The sequence below is a fragment of the Malurus melanocephalus genome, unplaced genomic scaffold (assembly GCF_030028575.1).
Source record: "Malurus melanocephalus ecotype Western Australia unplaced genomic scaffold, MMel_1.1 scaffold_78, whole genome shotgun sequence".
Classification (NCBI taxonomy): Eukaryota; Metazoa; Chordata; class Aves; order Passeriformes; family Maluridae; genus Malurus; species Malurus melanocephalus.
The window spans coordinates 1,555,250-1,572,138 of NW_026623310.1; the positions used below are offsets into that span (position 1 = coordinate 1,555,250).

Here is a 16,889-nt window from a genome sequence, read left to right on the forward strand (position 1 = left end):
GAGTTTGAAGGTGGTTTCTGTTCAACTCTGATTTCCATCTCCCTATGCAACCCCCACAGGAATGCAGAGGTGAGAAGCCTGCTGTCTTTAAATCCCTTGAAATGCCAGATCACCTCTACATTACAGATTTGGGCTGGGCTTTGCTGGCACCTCGAAGCACATGCATGATAAGAAGAAATCTGAGAGCGCTTCATAAAGCACKTCAAGGCTGCAGTTCCTTTGCAGCTGTTGTACAAACCCTTCAGAACAGGGATGGGTTTGCAAAGCTTTGCCCTGCTTTCTTCATCCCTTTGTGCTGGCAATAATTCTGTTGGCCTTGCTGGTTTCTCAGAGTAGTGAGACTAACCAGCAAAAGTTGTCCTGCTGGGTCAGAGCAGAGGAGTGTCTTCCTACCTCCTCTAGAAGAGCTGAGCCTGTAGAGTTGTTTGTGTGAGGACAGTGAAAATTTTTGAGTCAGGGTGCCCTGAGAGGAAAACAGCAATGAGCAGAATAGCTGAGGGAACATTTTGCCATATGTGGATCAGTGGTCAAGTTCAGCTGGAGGAACTCGAAATGTGATTCCTCTGCAGAAAGTCCTTGATGCCTCAAGGAGAGTATTTCCAAAGGCAYCTTGGTGTGGCATAGAACACACAAATACACAGAGCTTACAAAGTAGCTATGTTTGTTGTCTCTGCCATAATTGTTCAGCAGTATTTAAAAAACAAAAGCCTATCTCTCTTTAATAGAGGGTGTTTCAATAAGCTTTCAGAACCTTCAGCTTCATGTGACCAGCTGATTGTCCTGTTTATTGGCTAAAGAATTTATCTATACAGTACAGGTATCTGGGTTTTAGTTTGAATTTTTGTTATGGTTTTGCTTCAGGCAGCAACTAGGCACCACACAGCTGCTCACTTGGTCCACCCATGGTGGAATGGAGGAGAGAATCAGGAGAGTAAAAGTGAGAAAATTCATGGCTTGAGATAAARACAGTTTAATAAACAAAGCAAAAGTCAGGCACACAAMCCAATAAAAACAAGGAATTCAGTCACCACTTCCCATCAGCATGTAGGCATTCACCCATCTCCAGGAAAGTAGGGTTCCATCATATGTAACCATTACTTRGAAGGACAAAATGACATCACTCCAAACATCCCTCACTTCCTTCTTCCTTCCTCAGCTTTATATGCTGAGCACACCACTATATAATATGGAATGTCCCTTTGGTAAACTGGGATCAGCCATCCCAGCTGTGTCCCTTCCCATCTTCTTGTTCAGTCCCAGCCCACTCACTGATGGGGTGGGATGAGAGGCAGAAAAGGCCTTGGATCATTGTAARCCCTGCTCAGCAATAACAAAAACATCTCAATATTATCGATACCATTTTCAGCACAAATCAAAGCACAGTCCCATACCAGCTACTTTGAAGAAAGTTGGTGCTATCCAGCAAGCACCAGCGGAGTTGGTTTGGTTTGTTTTTTTAAATTTTTCCACAAAGAACRAAAGCAGATAAACAATTCATTAAAGTGATAGTTCATATAGTTACAGAAAGAAGTGTGCACATTGAAAGTTAATGACTTTATGAATGGATGTGTGAATGCTGGGACTTAGCTGTTTGCATCAAAAAGGTTTTATTTGCWTTGGGATATGATTGATGCTCCTCTCAAAATCCAATAAATACAGGGCTTCCCTTACTTTACTATATGAATTAAATGTRGAGTGCTTTCTGACTGAATGTGGTAAATACACTGTCAAGGCAATATAGCACTTTTAGAGGTTGTGCATAGTCTTCCCTCTTTGCATATAGGAGCCTATTTTCCTTACACCAGGATTCTGAAATAGCTTCAGTAAATAGCTATACTTTGTTCAATACTTCAAATATCTTGCAAGAAGCAGTGAAGAAGTTAGTGATTTAATTTAGTCTCTTGCAATGGATGATGCAGATGACTTATATCCAGAAATTAAAATTCTGGGAGAAGGCATCATCCTATACATGTGGAAATGTGGCTTCCTTCCTCTGCAGTAAAGGCATAATTTACTAGATGTTGCACTAGATAGTTAACCAAGGAAAACATTTATATGAAAAATAAGTTGAGGCCTAACAGCATGACTTAATTTAGTGCTTGGGATYAAATGTCAATATTTTCCTATAGATTAACCGTTATATGAATATAATTTATTAGAAATGGATACTTGTGGTATGTACATTGAAAATGGGTATATTCAACTTTTCACTTCACACATCCAAAAGTGTAAATKCACTTTTTAATGAGTTCAATAGTGCATTCATTCTTACATAGTGAAGCATGCATAACTTAACATTTATCACAAAGTCAATAGCCAATTGGAGGTTTGGCAAAAAAGTGTTGTGTTCTGYTGGACTGATGTTCCCACCAGGCAACTGAAAGCAGGACAGTGAACCTGGTGGGTTCTAGTTCTTCACCTTTGCTACATGGACAATTTAGAGGGCATAAGAAAGTTTCTTTCTTTCAAATTCTGGATCCACTAGGTATTTTTAGTGTGGTTCCAGTGAATTGCTTATTGTAATAGCAGGCCTGTATTTTGATATAAGGAAGATCTTTCTAATAACTTTCATTACTGAAACATTTGAACATGGGAAGGAGGTGAAAGTAATTGGATTGCAATAATTAAATCATCCAATGCAATTACTTTCAAAAGGTTGTGTGTTTTTGCTTCCTGAATGTAAATAGGAATTGATCAGTACAAGCAGCACCAAAGCTGCATCTGTTCTGGAAGGGAAATCATTTGATGGGGCATGGGTGAAGGAGATCTGTGGGTAAGAAGGAGATGAAGATTGTTTTGTTACCCCAAAGATCTGTAAGGAGGACTAGTGCACAGTTTTTAATAAGGGACTTAATTTTTAAACTTTGCTTGAAARAAGTCCCAATATGATCTAACACTTTTTGTTCAATATTTTTCCAAAGCTGTAGGTTGATGCTCACTGGGAACTCCAGCCCTGCACTTACCTGCATTTGCGGAAGAAGTTAGTTTCCCTACAGCATTCCCTACAGCTGCAATGTGGTGTAGTCACTATACTGCTTCTTATGACACAGGATGATCTTTTGTGGAGCTGCTGAAAACCTGAGGCAGCTCAGCTCTCTAAACTTTGTCTAGTAACCTCAGCGTAACTGAGAATTTTTCTGTGGTTGTGGCTGATGGTTCATTTTTTGTGTCTCTATTTGACCAAAATTTCTGAAGTGGGAACTGGTCAGAATTTGGTTTTTGTTCAGTGCCTGAAGAGCACAGCTTGCACTCCTCCCAGGCATATGTGCTTAGGTAACTGGAAAAATCAGTGACCTTCATTGCTCATTGTCCAGAAAACTCAAAAAAGGGTGGAAACTGTTTCACAGCTGAATAGTAAAGTTGTCATGTCACTATCTTTTTTTTTTTTTTTTTTTTTTTTTTTTTTTTTTTTTTTTTGAGTCATAAAAACCCATTTCTCTTGAGACTGTCTCCTATGGATCTTTGTTTTCTAGCCACTTCCCACAAAATACTCAAAAAGCCTTCTGTGTAAACCAAAACAGTGTTAAATAAAATGGTGTCACTTTCTCTGAGGTTCAAGTACAACTGATGGGTATAATACCCTGAGAAACCYATATAACCTACCAAAACTTTGGCATTTTCCTTATTATGCAATGTGCATCCACATTTAGTTACAGCAGCATGAATTAAATGGGGAAACATCTTTTAAAGCATGGTTTGACTGCTTAGTAAGTTTTGTGAAAAAAATCTGCCTTTCAGTCCATCTGCCTGCTTGCTTGGCACTCTGTTTTGTGCAATATTTTTTTTATATCACTGGGTGGGATTGAGAGCACGCTTGAATGTGCTCATGAGACTCCTTCCTCCCTCACAGCTGGTGCTTGAGCTGCTGCTGCCAGATCCAGCTGCCTCCCTGTGGGTTTTGTTGCTCCCTGTGCTGTTCACTTCCAGGACTGTGTGCAGTCCTTGTTTGGGTCACCTCCCTTGCCATGATTCTGTTTTCTCTGGTGCTTCTGAGCTTTGTGTGTGAGGATTGCTGGACTGGCAACAATGGCAGCAGCATTTTGAATACAAAAGCAGGAGGTCAAAGGTGCTGGCTGTTGGGATCTGGCCCAGGCTCCTCTTGAAGTCAGATCTTACTGTTCCTATGGGACTTTGTTGCCAGGTTTGAGAGATACAGAGTAAGGATTGCAATTATTAAAAGACTTTTCTTTTATAGGAAGCCCAGTGATGAGTTGCAGACCAAGGTTACAATGAGGATATTTTATCTTCTAGAAATGCCTTTATCCAATTTCTGYTAAGAGAGAACCTCTCTAAAATAAAGGTCATCCTTCTGAACTCTTTAATCTTTTCCCCATACATTTTCCCCTTTTCCTGAACTTGTAGCTTTTGGACTTTATTTTAGAAACTGAACCTGCCTTTTTGCAATACAAAATAACCCAGACCAAATCTACAGTGTTCATAGAATCACAGGGTATCCTGAGCTGGAAAGGAACCCACAAGGATCATCGAGTCCAACTCCTGGTCCTGCATAGGTCACTCCAAGAATCATACCATGTGCCCAAAGAGCTTTGTCCAAATGCTTTTTGAGCTTCAGCAGGGTTGGTACCATGACCAGTTCCCTGGGGAGCCTATTCCAGTAAAGAACCTTTTCCTAATATCCAGCCTAAACTTTTTCTCACTGAGCTTCATGCCATTACCTCAGGTCTTATTGCTCTTCACCAGAGAGAAGAGATCAGTATTTGCCCTTTTACTTCTTGTACGGTAGCTGTGGACTGCAGTGGGATCCCCACTCAGTCTCCTCCAGGCTGAACAGGGCAATGGACCTCAGCCACCCCTCATACGCCTTCCTCTCCAATCCCTTCCTTCACCATCCTTATGGCTCTCCATTGCATACTCTCTAAATAGCCTTATATCCTTCTTATATTGTGACTGTATGGCTGTGCACTGTCTCAGTCTCAGAAAAAGTCTAGTGAATAAATCTATGATTAGTTCAGCTTAAATCACACATTTGTTCATCGGAAACAGTGAAAAGAAGGTAGCACTAAGAACATGCCCCAAAATTGCAGGCTTGATGCAGAATCCTCCATCACAGTTGTGTGACAGGCTTTGTGAGAATTAGTATGGGTGAGTCTGAGAGAGAGAGAGAGGGACAGTCATGCACTTCCCTGGGTGTTTGGTTTGGGTTTGGTGGGGGTGGTGTGGGAGTACTAAGGTTTTTTCTTTTGCTTTTTATTCAGAAGGACATAGGATAAGGACTATTAGATAAAGCTCTCTTGCTGCCTGAGGTTTTGACACTCAGCCATTACATTTCTGTTTRTTTTCCCTGAAACACAAGCTGGCTCAGAAAAGTAGTTCTGATTTTGACTTTTGCTTTCAAAATTTATTGCAGAGATGAAACTCCTCATCACTGGTTCCAGTACAATTGCAGAGCTGCCACTAAACATGAAAGATCTTTTATTCACAGTAGGGTTCCGTGTCACTAACTGGTGGAAGGCAGAATCTCTTCAGATTTCTTGCCTGCAAAAGCCCCTGGAGACATTGGGGGATTTATAGTACTGCATAACTCAATTTTTTGCAGTTGTTCAATGATTTTTCTTATCCCACTCTAATGACAGTGTGTGTCTTCTAGAGGCAATAAAGCCATCAGTGTGTACGTGGACCTCAAATGCTACTATTGTCACATTTAGTGAATAACATCAAGTAGAGCTTTTGCTGTTACAAATGCAGATACTTAGTTTCTAGAGAGATGTGTCTTTTGAATACTTCTGAATTGTCTGTAATTGGATGTTTAGGAAACGGAAGAGTTTCTTTTAAACGCTAAAGAACTTCAGTATTGATGGTGAGAATATGTGCTAATACTCCATTAGATATGCTTGAAACCTCAGAGTTTGCTCTAACTGTTATATAATATTGTCCTAATACCCTTTTGTTTCTACTGTCAGTAAATGGCTGGAGGAGTGTTTTAAAGGACTTTCCAGAATAGATTARTGTGTTTCTTTTCCTTTTTTTTCAAAACTATTCTGAAACTGTGTTAAATCAGTGCTGTAGGTAGAACTGTGGACAGTAGGAAATGTTTATTTTTAATCATGTTATTTGCACTGTTGACATATCCTCCTTTCCCAAGGAGCAAGAATGTGTAAAGGGTCTCTGAAGAAGCTTGAWGACTTTTGAAAGTGACAGATGAAAGTTTCTGTACCTCTGTAATTTCTGTCCTCACTACAAATAAGAATAAAATTAATTTCACATCTCATTTGATGTTTACTAGTCTTGGTCACTCAGCAAGACAAGAGATAAAATAATCCCACAATACAGGGACCAAGGTATAAACAATAAGGAATATAGTAATATGCCATTTAAAACAATTTTCTGAATCCCAGGAATACCTACAAAATAATGGAGTAAATAGTATGTGTTTAGGRTTACCTCTGCTCTATCATGCTGTTGTGTATGCTCGGGGCATGAAGGTGATGATCTGTTACAGCAAAGAGAAATTTTTAAAAGGATAGAAATGAGAAAGGACAAAAGGAAAAAAAAAACCAGGAGAGGAAGGATCTGTTGTGAGAAACTGATACATTATATTTCTTCACTCAAACTGTACGGGTAGAACTGGTGTATTTATGGTTATTCTGGAGAAGTGGAGCGTTATAGGGATAACTTTTTTCTTGATGTAATGGATCTCTCTACCACAGAGTTCACAGCATCACAACATACAAACATATTGTCCCAGTGCTTTGACAGGTCAGTATGTCTGTACTGCATACAACACCAGTGTTCATCTTTTGCCTCAATTTCATGCTAGGCACAAAGGTGAAAAGACAGAAGCCCTGTCTATGAGTCACTCACAGAAACTCAACTCCAACTCTCCAAGCGACATTGACTTTTCCAGCAGTGAGGTGACAGCTCAGGCTAGAGTAAGAATAGAGWACAGAATCTTGCATCCAACTCAGCATATTTGCAGATTCTGCAGATTTTCATGGAGCACACTGCAGCCTAAATGCACAAAGTAGGGTTTGTATGAGCAAATTGTCTTTATCAGAAATGAGATACCAGTGACTGAATAAGTTTGTATAGACAGTGAAGCACAGAGCTGCCATGCTAAGGTGGATGTGCTGCTGTGTGGACTTCTGCTGCTGCTCCATGTGTTGTAAGTGCTCAAGTGAAGCCACCTCCTGCACACCTGCATAGCCTGGTAGTGTGCTTGAGACCTGCTGGTACATCCATAGCCACCTGGACTTGAGGGACATTTTCTTCACTGCAACAGAGAGAAGCAATTTTTCTTTTAAAATAGACAATTTTCACATGCTCTTAATATATGAAGACATAGCCTGTCTTTTATATGGCAGAATTATTTCTGTATGGCCTGTCTCATTTAAAAAGAAATCATCTCTGTTATGAAAAGACTAGAAGAATATCCATCGATTTGACAGTTTCTAAAAATCTTTCCAAGTCAATTCACTGGCAACAAAATGAAGGGACAACTCATTTCCATGGTGATGCTGACTGAATCACTGTAGAGCAGCTGAAGAATGAATCCTGACCTGGATGGGTGTTGTTTAAGTCCAGTAACCTTGCAAGTAGCAAGTACTCCTCATGCTGAATAACATTAAAAAAAACTTACTTTCATTCATTTTTCTTTTTTTTTTCTTTGCATGTTTTAGAAGATCCAAAAGCTTTGGGTTTGTCATGTAGTGGGTAGTATTCTGTAAAGAAGTATGCAAAAATGTGAGGAACTGAAGCTGAAAAAGGACCTGTTCTTCCAAGAACATTTGGCTTCTCCCAAATTCAGTAGTTGGTATGGTTTGTTCTTTAGCCCAAATCTACTTTGAGAAAAAGCTAGCTAGAAAAGGTTACTGAACTGAGGTCAGTTTGTTTTCTTTCAATAAAATCTTTTATCTATTCCAGTGATCTTAAGAAAATTCTGAATCATCATTTCCTGACATAAAGAATTGTCAGGACAATATGACATAATTGTCATGATTTTACATAGCTTATACATAGATGTTGGAATTYCATTATAATGCTTAATATCAATTTTAAATGTTTGCTTTAAAGATATGCATAGTAATCATCCTTAATTTAAAGATAAATAGTTTACAAGATCTTTTATTTTCTTCTATTTAAAATAATTTACTGGGGAGATAATGATTTCTCTAAAGAGTTGCATGAACTGACTTGCTGGTTATGTTTCCTTTCACACACCTTATAGTTAGATGGCATCTCTTCATAGTTTTTTTTATTCTCAGAATGCTTTATTTCTCATTTAGTTCTCATTTAGTCACATTGTTTGGTCCTTGAATGGAAATACATTTGACAACGCTATGAAATGAGCATACTGTGTATCTATAGAAGAGACCTGTATTAGTAAAAGTAGCTTCATTCTTAATACAACCTCCACCAGGTTTGKTTTTTTTGTTTGTTCATTTTAAGCTTTACTAGAAAATATGTTTTGTTTCATTATCATTCGTCTGAAAGTCTTAACATTGATGTAAATTTCAAATTAATTAGTAATTCTGCAATGGGTGCAGTTTAATAAACAATAACAAAACCAACCCAAAGCATCCAAATTATTGCTATTTTTGCAAACAAAGTTGATTTTTTATTTCCTCCAGCTTTTGAAAGATCTGTTCCTCTACATAATCCTTTCCTAGCAAGTTGAATTATCTGTAAAATGTACTGGATTTAGAATTTGACAGAGCCTCAGAGTGGAGAGGCATTGTTGTTGAAGCCTGGGGATTTTGAAACTGATTGCATTGCGTGCATAGATTGGAATGGTCAAGAAAGACAGGTCTCTCACAGGTGCACCTCTTCAGGGCAGTTTCATTTTGAGTTATTTCAGCTCCGTGTGATTAATCCCATTATTTCTTTGTGCACACTCATTCATTCCCACAATAACCTCACTTGTCGAGGACAAACACATTTGTAAGAGCTTGTCTGTTTGAGAAACAGAGTGGTTGGTGTGATTCTAGAGCTGCTAGACAACATCTATGTTCAGCTGGGGGAGAAATGACAGAAAGATTTGTCTGTGCCTCTCACGATCAAAAATATGTAGTGTTATTATTGGCTGGTGAATTATCCCTTATAAAAAGTTTTGGCAGTTTTGCTTCAGAGCTGCTGCTGTGTTCAACACACAAAGACCATTAGACTTAGGAGATAACTATAATGAATGTTACATGTTTTGAGTAATTTGTGAGCGCTTTCTAACCTTGAGACTTGTTGACCCAGTGAAGTGTTAGTTTTTAGAGCAACAGACTGTATCAAAGTACATGTATGAGATATTTCTAAAATTATTCAGCTTGTGTAGTGCCCAAATGTGCAAGGTCTCTGAATTTTTTGCTGTRAAAAGAGTTTGAATTCAGGGTAAGATGAGCAGAAACCTGACTTTGGATATATGCAATCCAGGAAGACAYGGTGGTGCAGCCTGTAGCTTGAAGTTTGAAGGATAGATTACTAGTTCTTGACTTGCTTTATTATGCATGGCATCTCTGTTCAGTCTATATTTGTGTATATAATGATTTAGATCAATTCACACTATATTATAGTTATTCTGTTWTGGTATTGCTCTGAACTTGTACTGACTAAAAAGGGTTGCAATCTGCTTTTCTAATAAAATGAGTTGACAGTAGAAATGACTATGTAATCTTTTCCATAAGCTGTACTTCCACATTTCATGTACTGGAAAGAGCCATTCTTGCTTGTTTCTTTTTCCTTAATAATATCAAGTTATATAAACACCAGTTTTTTAGCTCCCTCCTGTATGTGCTATTGCATAGTAACTTTGGTGGAAAAGACTRAATAGAAGTGGGTGATGGATCAAAATCTATTGTGCTATGCTAACATGGTCTGTATTAGATAATTATGTTTTCTAGACAAGGTTAATACATACACTGMAAATCAGTAAAGCATGGAACACAGTATTATATGGGAAGTTTTCTAATTAACATTGRTTGTTATAAGGATTAGAGAAACAATTAGGCAGGTAACAGGTGGCTGTAATTGAGGAGACAGTGGGCTGTGCAGGAACAAGAAAGAGGTTAATGCTGCTTTAGCTGTTGATACTGATACTAGACATATTTTGATGAAATTAATTGATGAACTGAAGTTAAGAGAGACCTTCAATTACAAAGRGGCTTCAGAGACTGGACCAAAACAAGCAAATGACAATGAGGGCTGAAATAATAAATACCCAGATGGTACATCAGTCCAGATCCTCTGCTCAGGAAACAAGCAACAAATGCCTCAAGTGTCTGAAGGGCATGGATTGAGTAACAGGGATCTGACAGTATAATATGATTATGAGAAAGCAAAAGTAATACTGAGGTATATTGGGAAGATCTTCTAGTGGAGAGGAAGCTGCTGATGTGTTTGTGGGGAGCACTGCRTGCTTGTAAGTGCCTCTATTTAAGGACAGCAGCTCCAAAGTGATGGGGCAGAGGAGACCTGCGAGGCTGCCTGTCACCTTGGTGGTCCTCTTGAAAGAAAGTTAAGAGTTTGGCTGCTTCATACGCAATGGGCATCTGATAGTACTCTGCACTGAGGAGAGGGAGAGGTCCTGAAGTTGAAGAGCTGATATGTTCAGCCAAGATGTTGAATACTACATGTTATCAAGAAGTGGTCTACCCTCATTGCCTTACAGCRGTAAATCTGAGGGTGATGTATGGAGTTCACAGGTTCATTTTCCCTCTCTGCRAAATAATTTCATTTTGAAGAATGTCTTGTACACTCATCATCACCACTTTGCTTTCAGTCATTCATGGTTATTTTTTTATTCTTGCTCACGTGTGCGTTGTTTTTCTTTTACAGAACAGTTCGTGTCTGGCTGAAGAGAGACAGTGGGCAGTACTGGCCCAGCATATACCATGCAATGCCATGTAAGTATAAGGAGATTTCAATATCTACTGTGGAATTGAAAATAGCTTTTCTGGTTTTGATGAATCTCCCTATTTTTGACCACTTGCAAGCTTACATCTCTGTATCAAACGTTATTCTTGAGCAATCCAAGTTACATGCTGCTGCTTCTGAGAGGCATCACAGATTACAGCTGTAAAAGGATACAGTCATGTTAGCAAGGGATGAACATTTAATACAAACATAGATTTTTAAATGTGGGAGCTCAAAATGTAGTCTTGCATTCTGCCTCTAATGGAGTCCATAAAGCTTATAAAGCTTTGTAAGTCTCCTGTATAAATCACTCTGCCCTTCCTACTGCATGTGCTCTGTCCATTAGAGTGCAATGGTAAATGGTTTTATTTGCTAAGAACTTAATATTCCATGGCAGCTAATATGATAGAGAGGATAYTAGACAGGGAAGGCAGCTCTTCCAGTTTAGAAGCAGAATAATTTTACCTCKGCAATTAAATGTGGGAAACCAAATTTCCCTCATGAATCCCTCCATTATTGTCTGCTCTGTCTCCTCTCCCAAAGAGGATGCTCATGCTTTGAGAAACTGCAGATCAATGTTCATTTTTCCAAGAGRGAGTTGAAAAAATGGCAGCCCTTGCTGTTTGCTGTAACCCCTGTGTTGAGTGCAGGAATATAACTTTGTAGGTCACCAGAGGCAAGCATATGCTAATGCTCTTCAGTCAGTTTCAATCAGATGTGCTGGGTTAGCCTGTCTTTGGAAAGCTTGTAAAGCTGATCTTAATTCCAGACTGGGGAGCGCATATCAGGTCTCATGGAGGTATTCATACTGTCTGGAGAAAGAATTATTTTAAGCTAAGATAGGTAGATTTGGAAGAGACATCTGTCTCCGTGATGTGTAAAATATTTAATAGGTGTAATTTTATTACAGCAACAACATCAGTTTTGGAGTCTAGGACAGCCATGGTGTTTGCCTGTAAGAAAACACTTATTTGGTAAGGAGGAGGATCCCTCATCTTCCTGTGGTGATGGACTAACCCRTAAGAATGCATCAATCTCAAAGATACTTTCTGCTCAAGTTTTGCACAAGAAGCCATTAGGAACTAGCTAATGATGTGGTCGCCTGTGGAGCTCTGCCATGATCACTAGCAGTGGTCTGAGTTCCTGTGACCTGTCCTAAGAGCTTTGCTCTCCCTAGGGAAACTTACAAAATGGCTTTTCTAGCAATTTGGCATTGATGCTTCTCTTTTTCCATGTGGTATTTTTATATATATTTGCATTTTTGAGTCTCATTAGGTTCTCCTCTGGTCCTACCAAAGCTGTGTTACTGCCAGTAACAGCAGCTTCAGTGGAAATGATGGAGTAGATCAAATTCCACAAGGGGGACTATTTTAAAGCTCCTTCATAAATTTGAACACTGGGCAGTGCTCCTTCACTTTGAAGGCTGGTAAGCTTTTGAGGCATGAGATACTAAAATTACACTGTGTTATTCAACCATTTCAAGAATGATCAGGYGTAATTAAGAACTGAAGCAATGACAGTTACATTATCAGCCAGGCCTTTAAGCTTGGAAATCGTAGAAAGGGCTCTGAGTCAGCACAAGTCTGGAAATGATTKTTTCGTGTTTTGGTGTTGATCACCTTTTTGATGGTGATTTGCTTTAGGTTCCTACTGAGTTTTATTTAAAGAACAATGACTGCCCAGAGGTTCTCTGTGTAAAAATGTAGCAGACGCAATGGTGCCTTTGAGCTGCTTAGCAAGCAGTAAGTCACTATCCTACCTACAGATACCCAATTAACATGACTTGTGACTTTGACTATGGTGATGTGTGACCCAATCTATTCTATGATTTGAAATTACATAGCCTTAATAGCTGAGTTTGCAGCCTAGGTCCTCTGGGAGATGAGAAGGATGAGAAGTTGGGTCGACTCAGTGATGTGCTTTGGTCAAATTCTGCACCCAAACAGGGTCATCAGTGCTTTCTGAATGTGAAAATCATTAAATATCTGAAAAAAAAAAGTTAAGATTATAGATCTCTTCTGAGTTTAGAGGTAAGATTTCCCCTAATTGGGAAACTTTTCTGTCCTGTCTGTGGTTGATTCTATGGTCAAAAAATTCTGAACAACACAGTGGCCACATTTTTGATCATCATCTCTAGCCCATGAGAAGGAAAAGAATTCCAGCTGGAAACCTTGCTAATACATTTCCTTCACACCAGCGTTGTCTCAACAGCTGATTAACAACAGACCTCTGTAACATGTAACCCTGGTTAGATGCGTGCTCTTGATTACACATGTGTAGTAACCATGGTTAGATTTGTGACTTTTGGGCATAGGACAAAAATACTCCAACTTAGCAGACATACATTTGTGAAAGATGAAGGAATTGTAGTCAGTAGTCATGTAAGCTTTGCTAATAAAAATCCCAACAGAACTAAAACACACCAAAAGCTCAAATGCAACCAAAAAAATATTACAGATGTGGAATGAAGTAAGGGATTTATTATACTGAGGAAACAATGGCRTATCCAGTCTTTGGGTAGATAATACCCTGTTTGTCTTATGATGGTTTTCATAACTAACATTTTGCTTTGAACAGGAGGGTAAAAAAGCAAAACATGCTCCTTTGGTCTTAAGCTGTGTCAAATTTAGGCACTTCAAAGTGGGGGTCCCTGAAACTGCAGGTACAAAGTCTGTATTTCTCTTCTGCTTCTGTCACCCTCCGATAAAAGCGTCACATTCTTGAGATCACGACATATGCAATTGGGCTTTTCTTCCATATTTAATTGTTCTAAAGGCAAAAATCAGTGTGTATTTTTCCTGTATTTAAGACTACATCTAGACTTGTGTGTCAGGAATATCCTCTTCGTTCTTTATAGTAGTTCAGATCAATCTTTTTCCAGTCTAAAATCCAAATAATAGCTAGGTACTGAAGTTAAGAACCCTCAGACTGCTGTTATTTTTCCTGGATATGTTATTAAAAGGGTCTCAAATATCTTAGAAGTTTAAGGTTACAGTTTTCTGGTTTGTTTTTATTTTTCTTTTTCTCCCCCTCTTTTTAATGAGCCTAAGTGCTTAAGTATCTGAAAGTCATCTTGATTTCACCAGAGTGTAAGCTGCTGCAGTCTTGTTACAACTAGCACCAGAGTACATCAATGTAGCTGGTGTGGACATAATTTTAGTGCTGACATAATGATTTTTCTAAGTGCACATATTACTGAAGGGTTCCCTTGGGAACATGATTATAGCAAAATAAGTATTTTTCACCTCTATGACTGTGTACACAGAGGTCTTGGAATTCAGAAGTTACTTCTTTTGTAATCAGATCGTGTCAAGCAATTGCCTGCATTGTTTGTTTCTGAAGTGTTTGAGAAAAGCATAATTCAAATACCTAATTTAYCTGAGACTTCTCTGTGAGATACTCCCTGCCTTCAGGGCTACTAGTAGCTCTTTCAAAGTATGCACAGTGTCCAGCATTTTAAAGCTGATGTGTAGAATATGCCTGTTCTGGCACTAAGTGCCTTTAAAATTATTTTATGTTTATTCTGCTTAGAATTAGGTGKTTTTTTCTGTGTATTTCTACAACTCTTACTCTGATAGAGGTGTAGAAGCATCAACATTATAGCAATGCACCACCTTTGGAAGGGATAATTTCAGTTTGCTTTTTCTAAGGGAGAACTACAAGAAGGAGCAATTTTGTCACTGTTGCTAGCCTGATTTGTTTCCTTTCTGTCAGTTTTCTTGAACTGAAGCCTCTTTTTTGATTCAATTCAGTCAACCCTTCCAGGAAAGAAATAAACTGAGGTRCCTGCCTAGATGTGGATCTGATGGGGTTTCTGTTTGTGGTTACTTGTCCTTCAGGAAACATTTCAAGGAGAAGTCTACACTGAAGGTGGAACAAGTTTTATTAAACAATCAAGTTTTACTCTTTTCTTTTTCAAAYTATAAAGAAAGATTTGCTAAGATATGGGGTGTTTAGCCCTAAGTGAGATGTTACKCAAGTTGAGAATACAATGCAGGATTACAGTACTGCAAAAGAAAGAACTCCAAGCTTGTTAGTAACCCAAACATGTGAGCAATCACAACAGAGAGTAGAAACCAAGAGGGAGAGAAAAAAGCAGAACTAAATGTGCATCTGACTGTACTCTGTATTTATCATAAGAATATGTTTTACAAAGCATGATTACTGTTATCCTAACTGCAGTTGGCAATTGATCCTGAAAAATAAATCTTGAAGGTTTCTGTTGGGACAGCAGGATACCCAGCTGCATGCTGCTGTGCTGGGCAGTAAAAGCAATTCCTGCTTTCCAAATGTAACTTTACAATTTTTCCATTAAACCAAGCATAGCTCTTGAATTCGTGCAAGGAAATTCTGGTTTTACCCTTTATACAAAACCCTGCCAGATCCTCGAGGGAGCATACTGTAACTGACTTGYGTGCAATTTAAGAAAAAATCCTGATATTTATTACACTAGCCATTGCTTGATTACACTGATATTACTGTAAGATAGAAACTTGTTTTTTGGCCATAGTATGTGATGCTGTTGTAGTGGTGTCTGTGATGGAACTGGAGTAGGGGACAGTTGAACTTAGTCCTTAATATTAGCTGATACGTTGATTCCTGCTGGGGAACTCTCTGACTGCAGGTATGGGATGCAAGCCTCTGACATAATATAGTGTTTTGTTTTATTGTCAGCACAGTTCAGGAAAATGTAAAAAACTAAATTAATCAACTAAATTATTCAGACTTACACTGAAATGTCAGGTGCCTCTTATATCAAAGCAGCACCATTGCTGTTACATAAAATGCCTGTTTACAGCTAACRAGTAAGAAAAAATTAAGGAACTGGAGCAAGAAATAGCTATTCTTCCATGTCCTAATAGGATAGGGTTGAATGAATTGCAAGAACACTTTTATTTTAATGCTTGTCTATTGGAAAGCTCAGAATGCTGCGCAGCATCATAAATCATAGCTAGTTTTAGGCTTTCCAGAACTTCAAGAAAATGAGAATTGGAGTTTTGTTAACTTCATCAACATGTTCATTTTTTTCAGCTCCATGTTCATGCATGTCTTTTAACCCGGAAACCAGAAGGCTGTCCATAGGTCTAGACAATGGTACAATCTCAGTAAGTACATCCAAAGATTTCTGGTTGAAATGCTTCCTTTTTGAGAAGTATGTATGTGATGTGGTGAGAATACTTTTAGTAGTGTTTGGGAGACGGACTCTTTAATGCTAGTGGAACTGAATCTGTAGTATAGAAAATGTTAGATTATTAAAAATTTTATTCCAACTGCCATGAAGAGATTGAGTGGGTTTACAATATTTATTAGGCAAGTCAACAAACTGTCTTAATTTGCATGTCTCTTAAAAAATAACACAGAAAAACAGCTGTTGTTTTATTAAATTTAAGCGACTTGTTAATTACACAATACCGAAGTTTTCTGAAAGCAGCAATTAGGAGGAAGAACATTCATCTTCTTAGAGGCAGAAGGTGGATTTCTGCTCCATATCTAGCTGCTTTTCCAAACTTCAAAGTTCAGATTTTGTTTTCCTCTCCCTTCAGAGGAGTTGCTCCTAATTGGCAGTGAGGTTGCTGGGAGATTTGGTTCATCAACATCTGAGATACATATGTGTGGAAAGGAAGTGGAATATTAAAAGAAGCTTATGTCTGTTAGATCTGTGACAGAGGGTAGAAGTTGACCTTATTAATTGGAATTTCCTTGTGAGATGATGAATGAAAAGGTATATCACTTTAAAAGAGTTGAAGAATCATGGGTCAGAGGTATTTSTCACCTATGCCTCATCAATAGACTCCACTTCCAGTTTAAGATCATTTTACCTTATTTCAGTTTTTTCTGCTGTTGTCTCTGCCTTATGGGCTTTATAGCTGAATGTTTTTTCAGCCTGATATAAGGGCAGCTGTCTGCACTACAACCAGTCTGTGTTTGGGAAAGGGAGTGTGAACSTTTTAGCTGTTGCCTGTAAGCTCTATCAAAGATGTGAATGTTTTGACCTACAAAGCTATTAATGGCTAGCAGCAGATATTTTGTTG

At 38.5% G+C, this 16,889-nt stretch overlaps 1 protein-coding gene across 4 annotated transcripts in view; it reads left to right on the forward strand.

Moving 5' to 3' along the window:
- WDFY2 (WD repeat and FYVE domain containing 2) overlaps positions 1-16,889 on the forward strand; it is an 83,146-nt gene that overhangs the window by 39,942 nt on the left and 26,315 nt on the right. For all 4 annotated transcript variants that reach the window (XR_008965416.1, XM_057367396.1, XM_057367397.1 and 1 more), the window contains exons 2-3: positions 10,780-10,847; positions 15,889-15,962. Coding sequence is in view for 3 of the 4 variants with exons in the window: in XM_057367395.1 (XP_057223378.1) it covers positions 10,780-10,847; positions 15,889-15,962 (142 nt within the window). In the remaining variant the exon portion in view is untranslated. The remainder of the gene's footprint in view (positions 1-10,779; positions 10,848-15,888; positions 15,963-16,889) is intronic.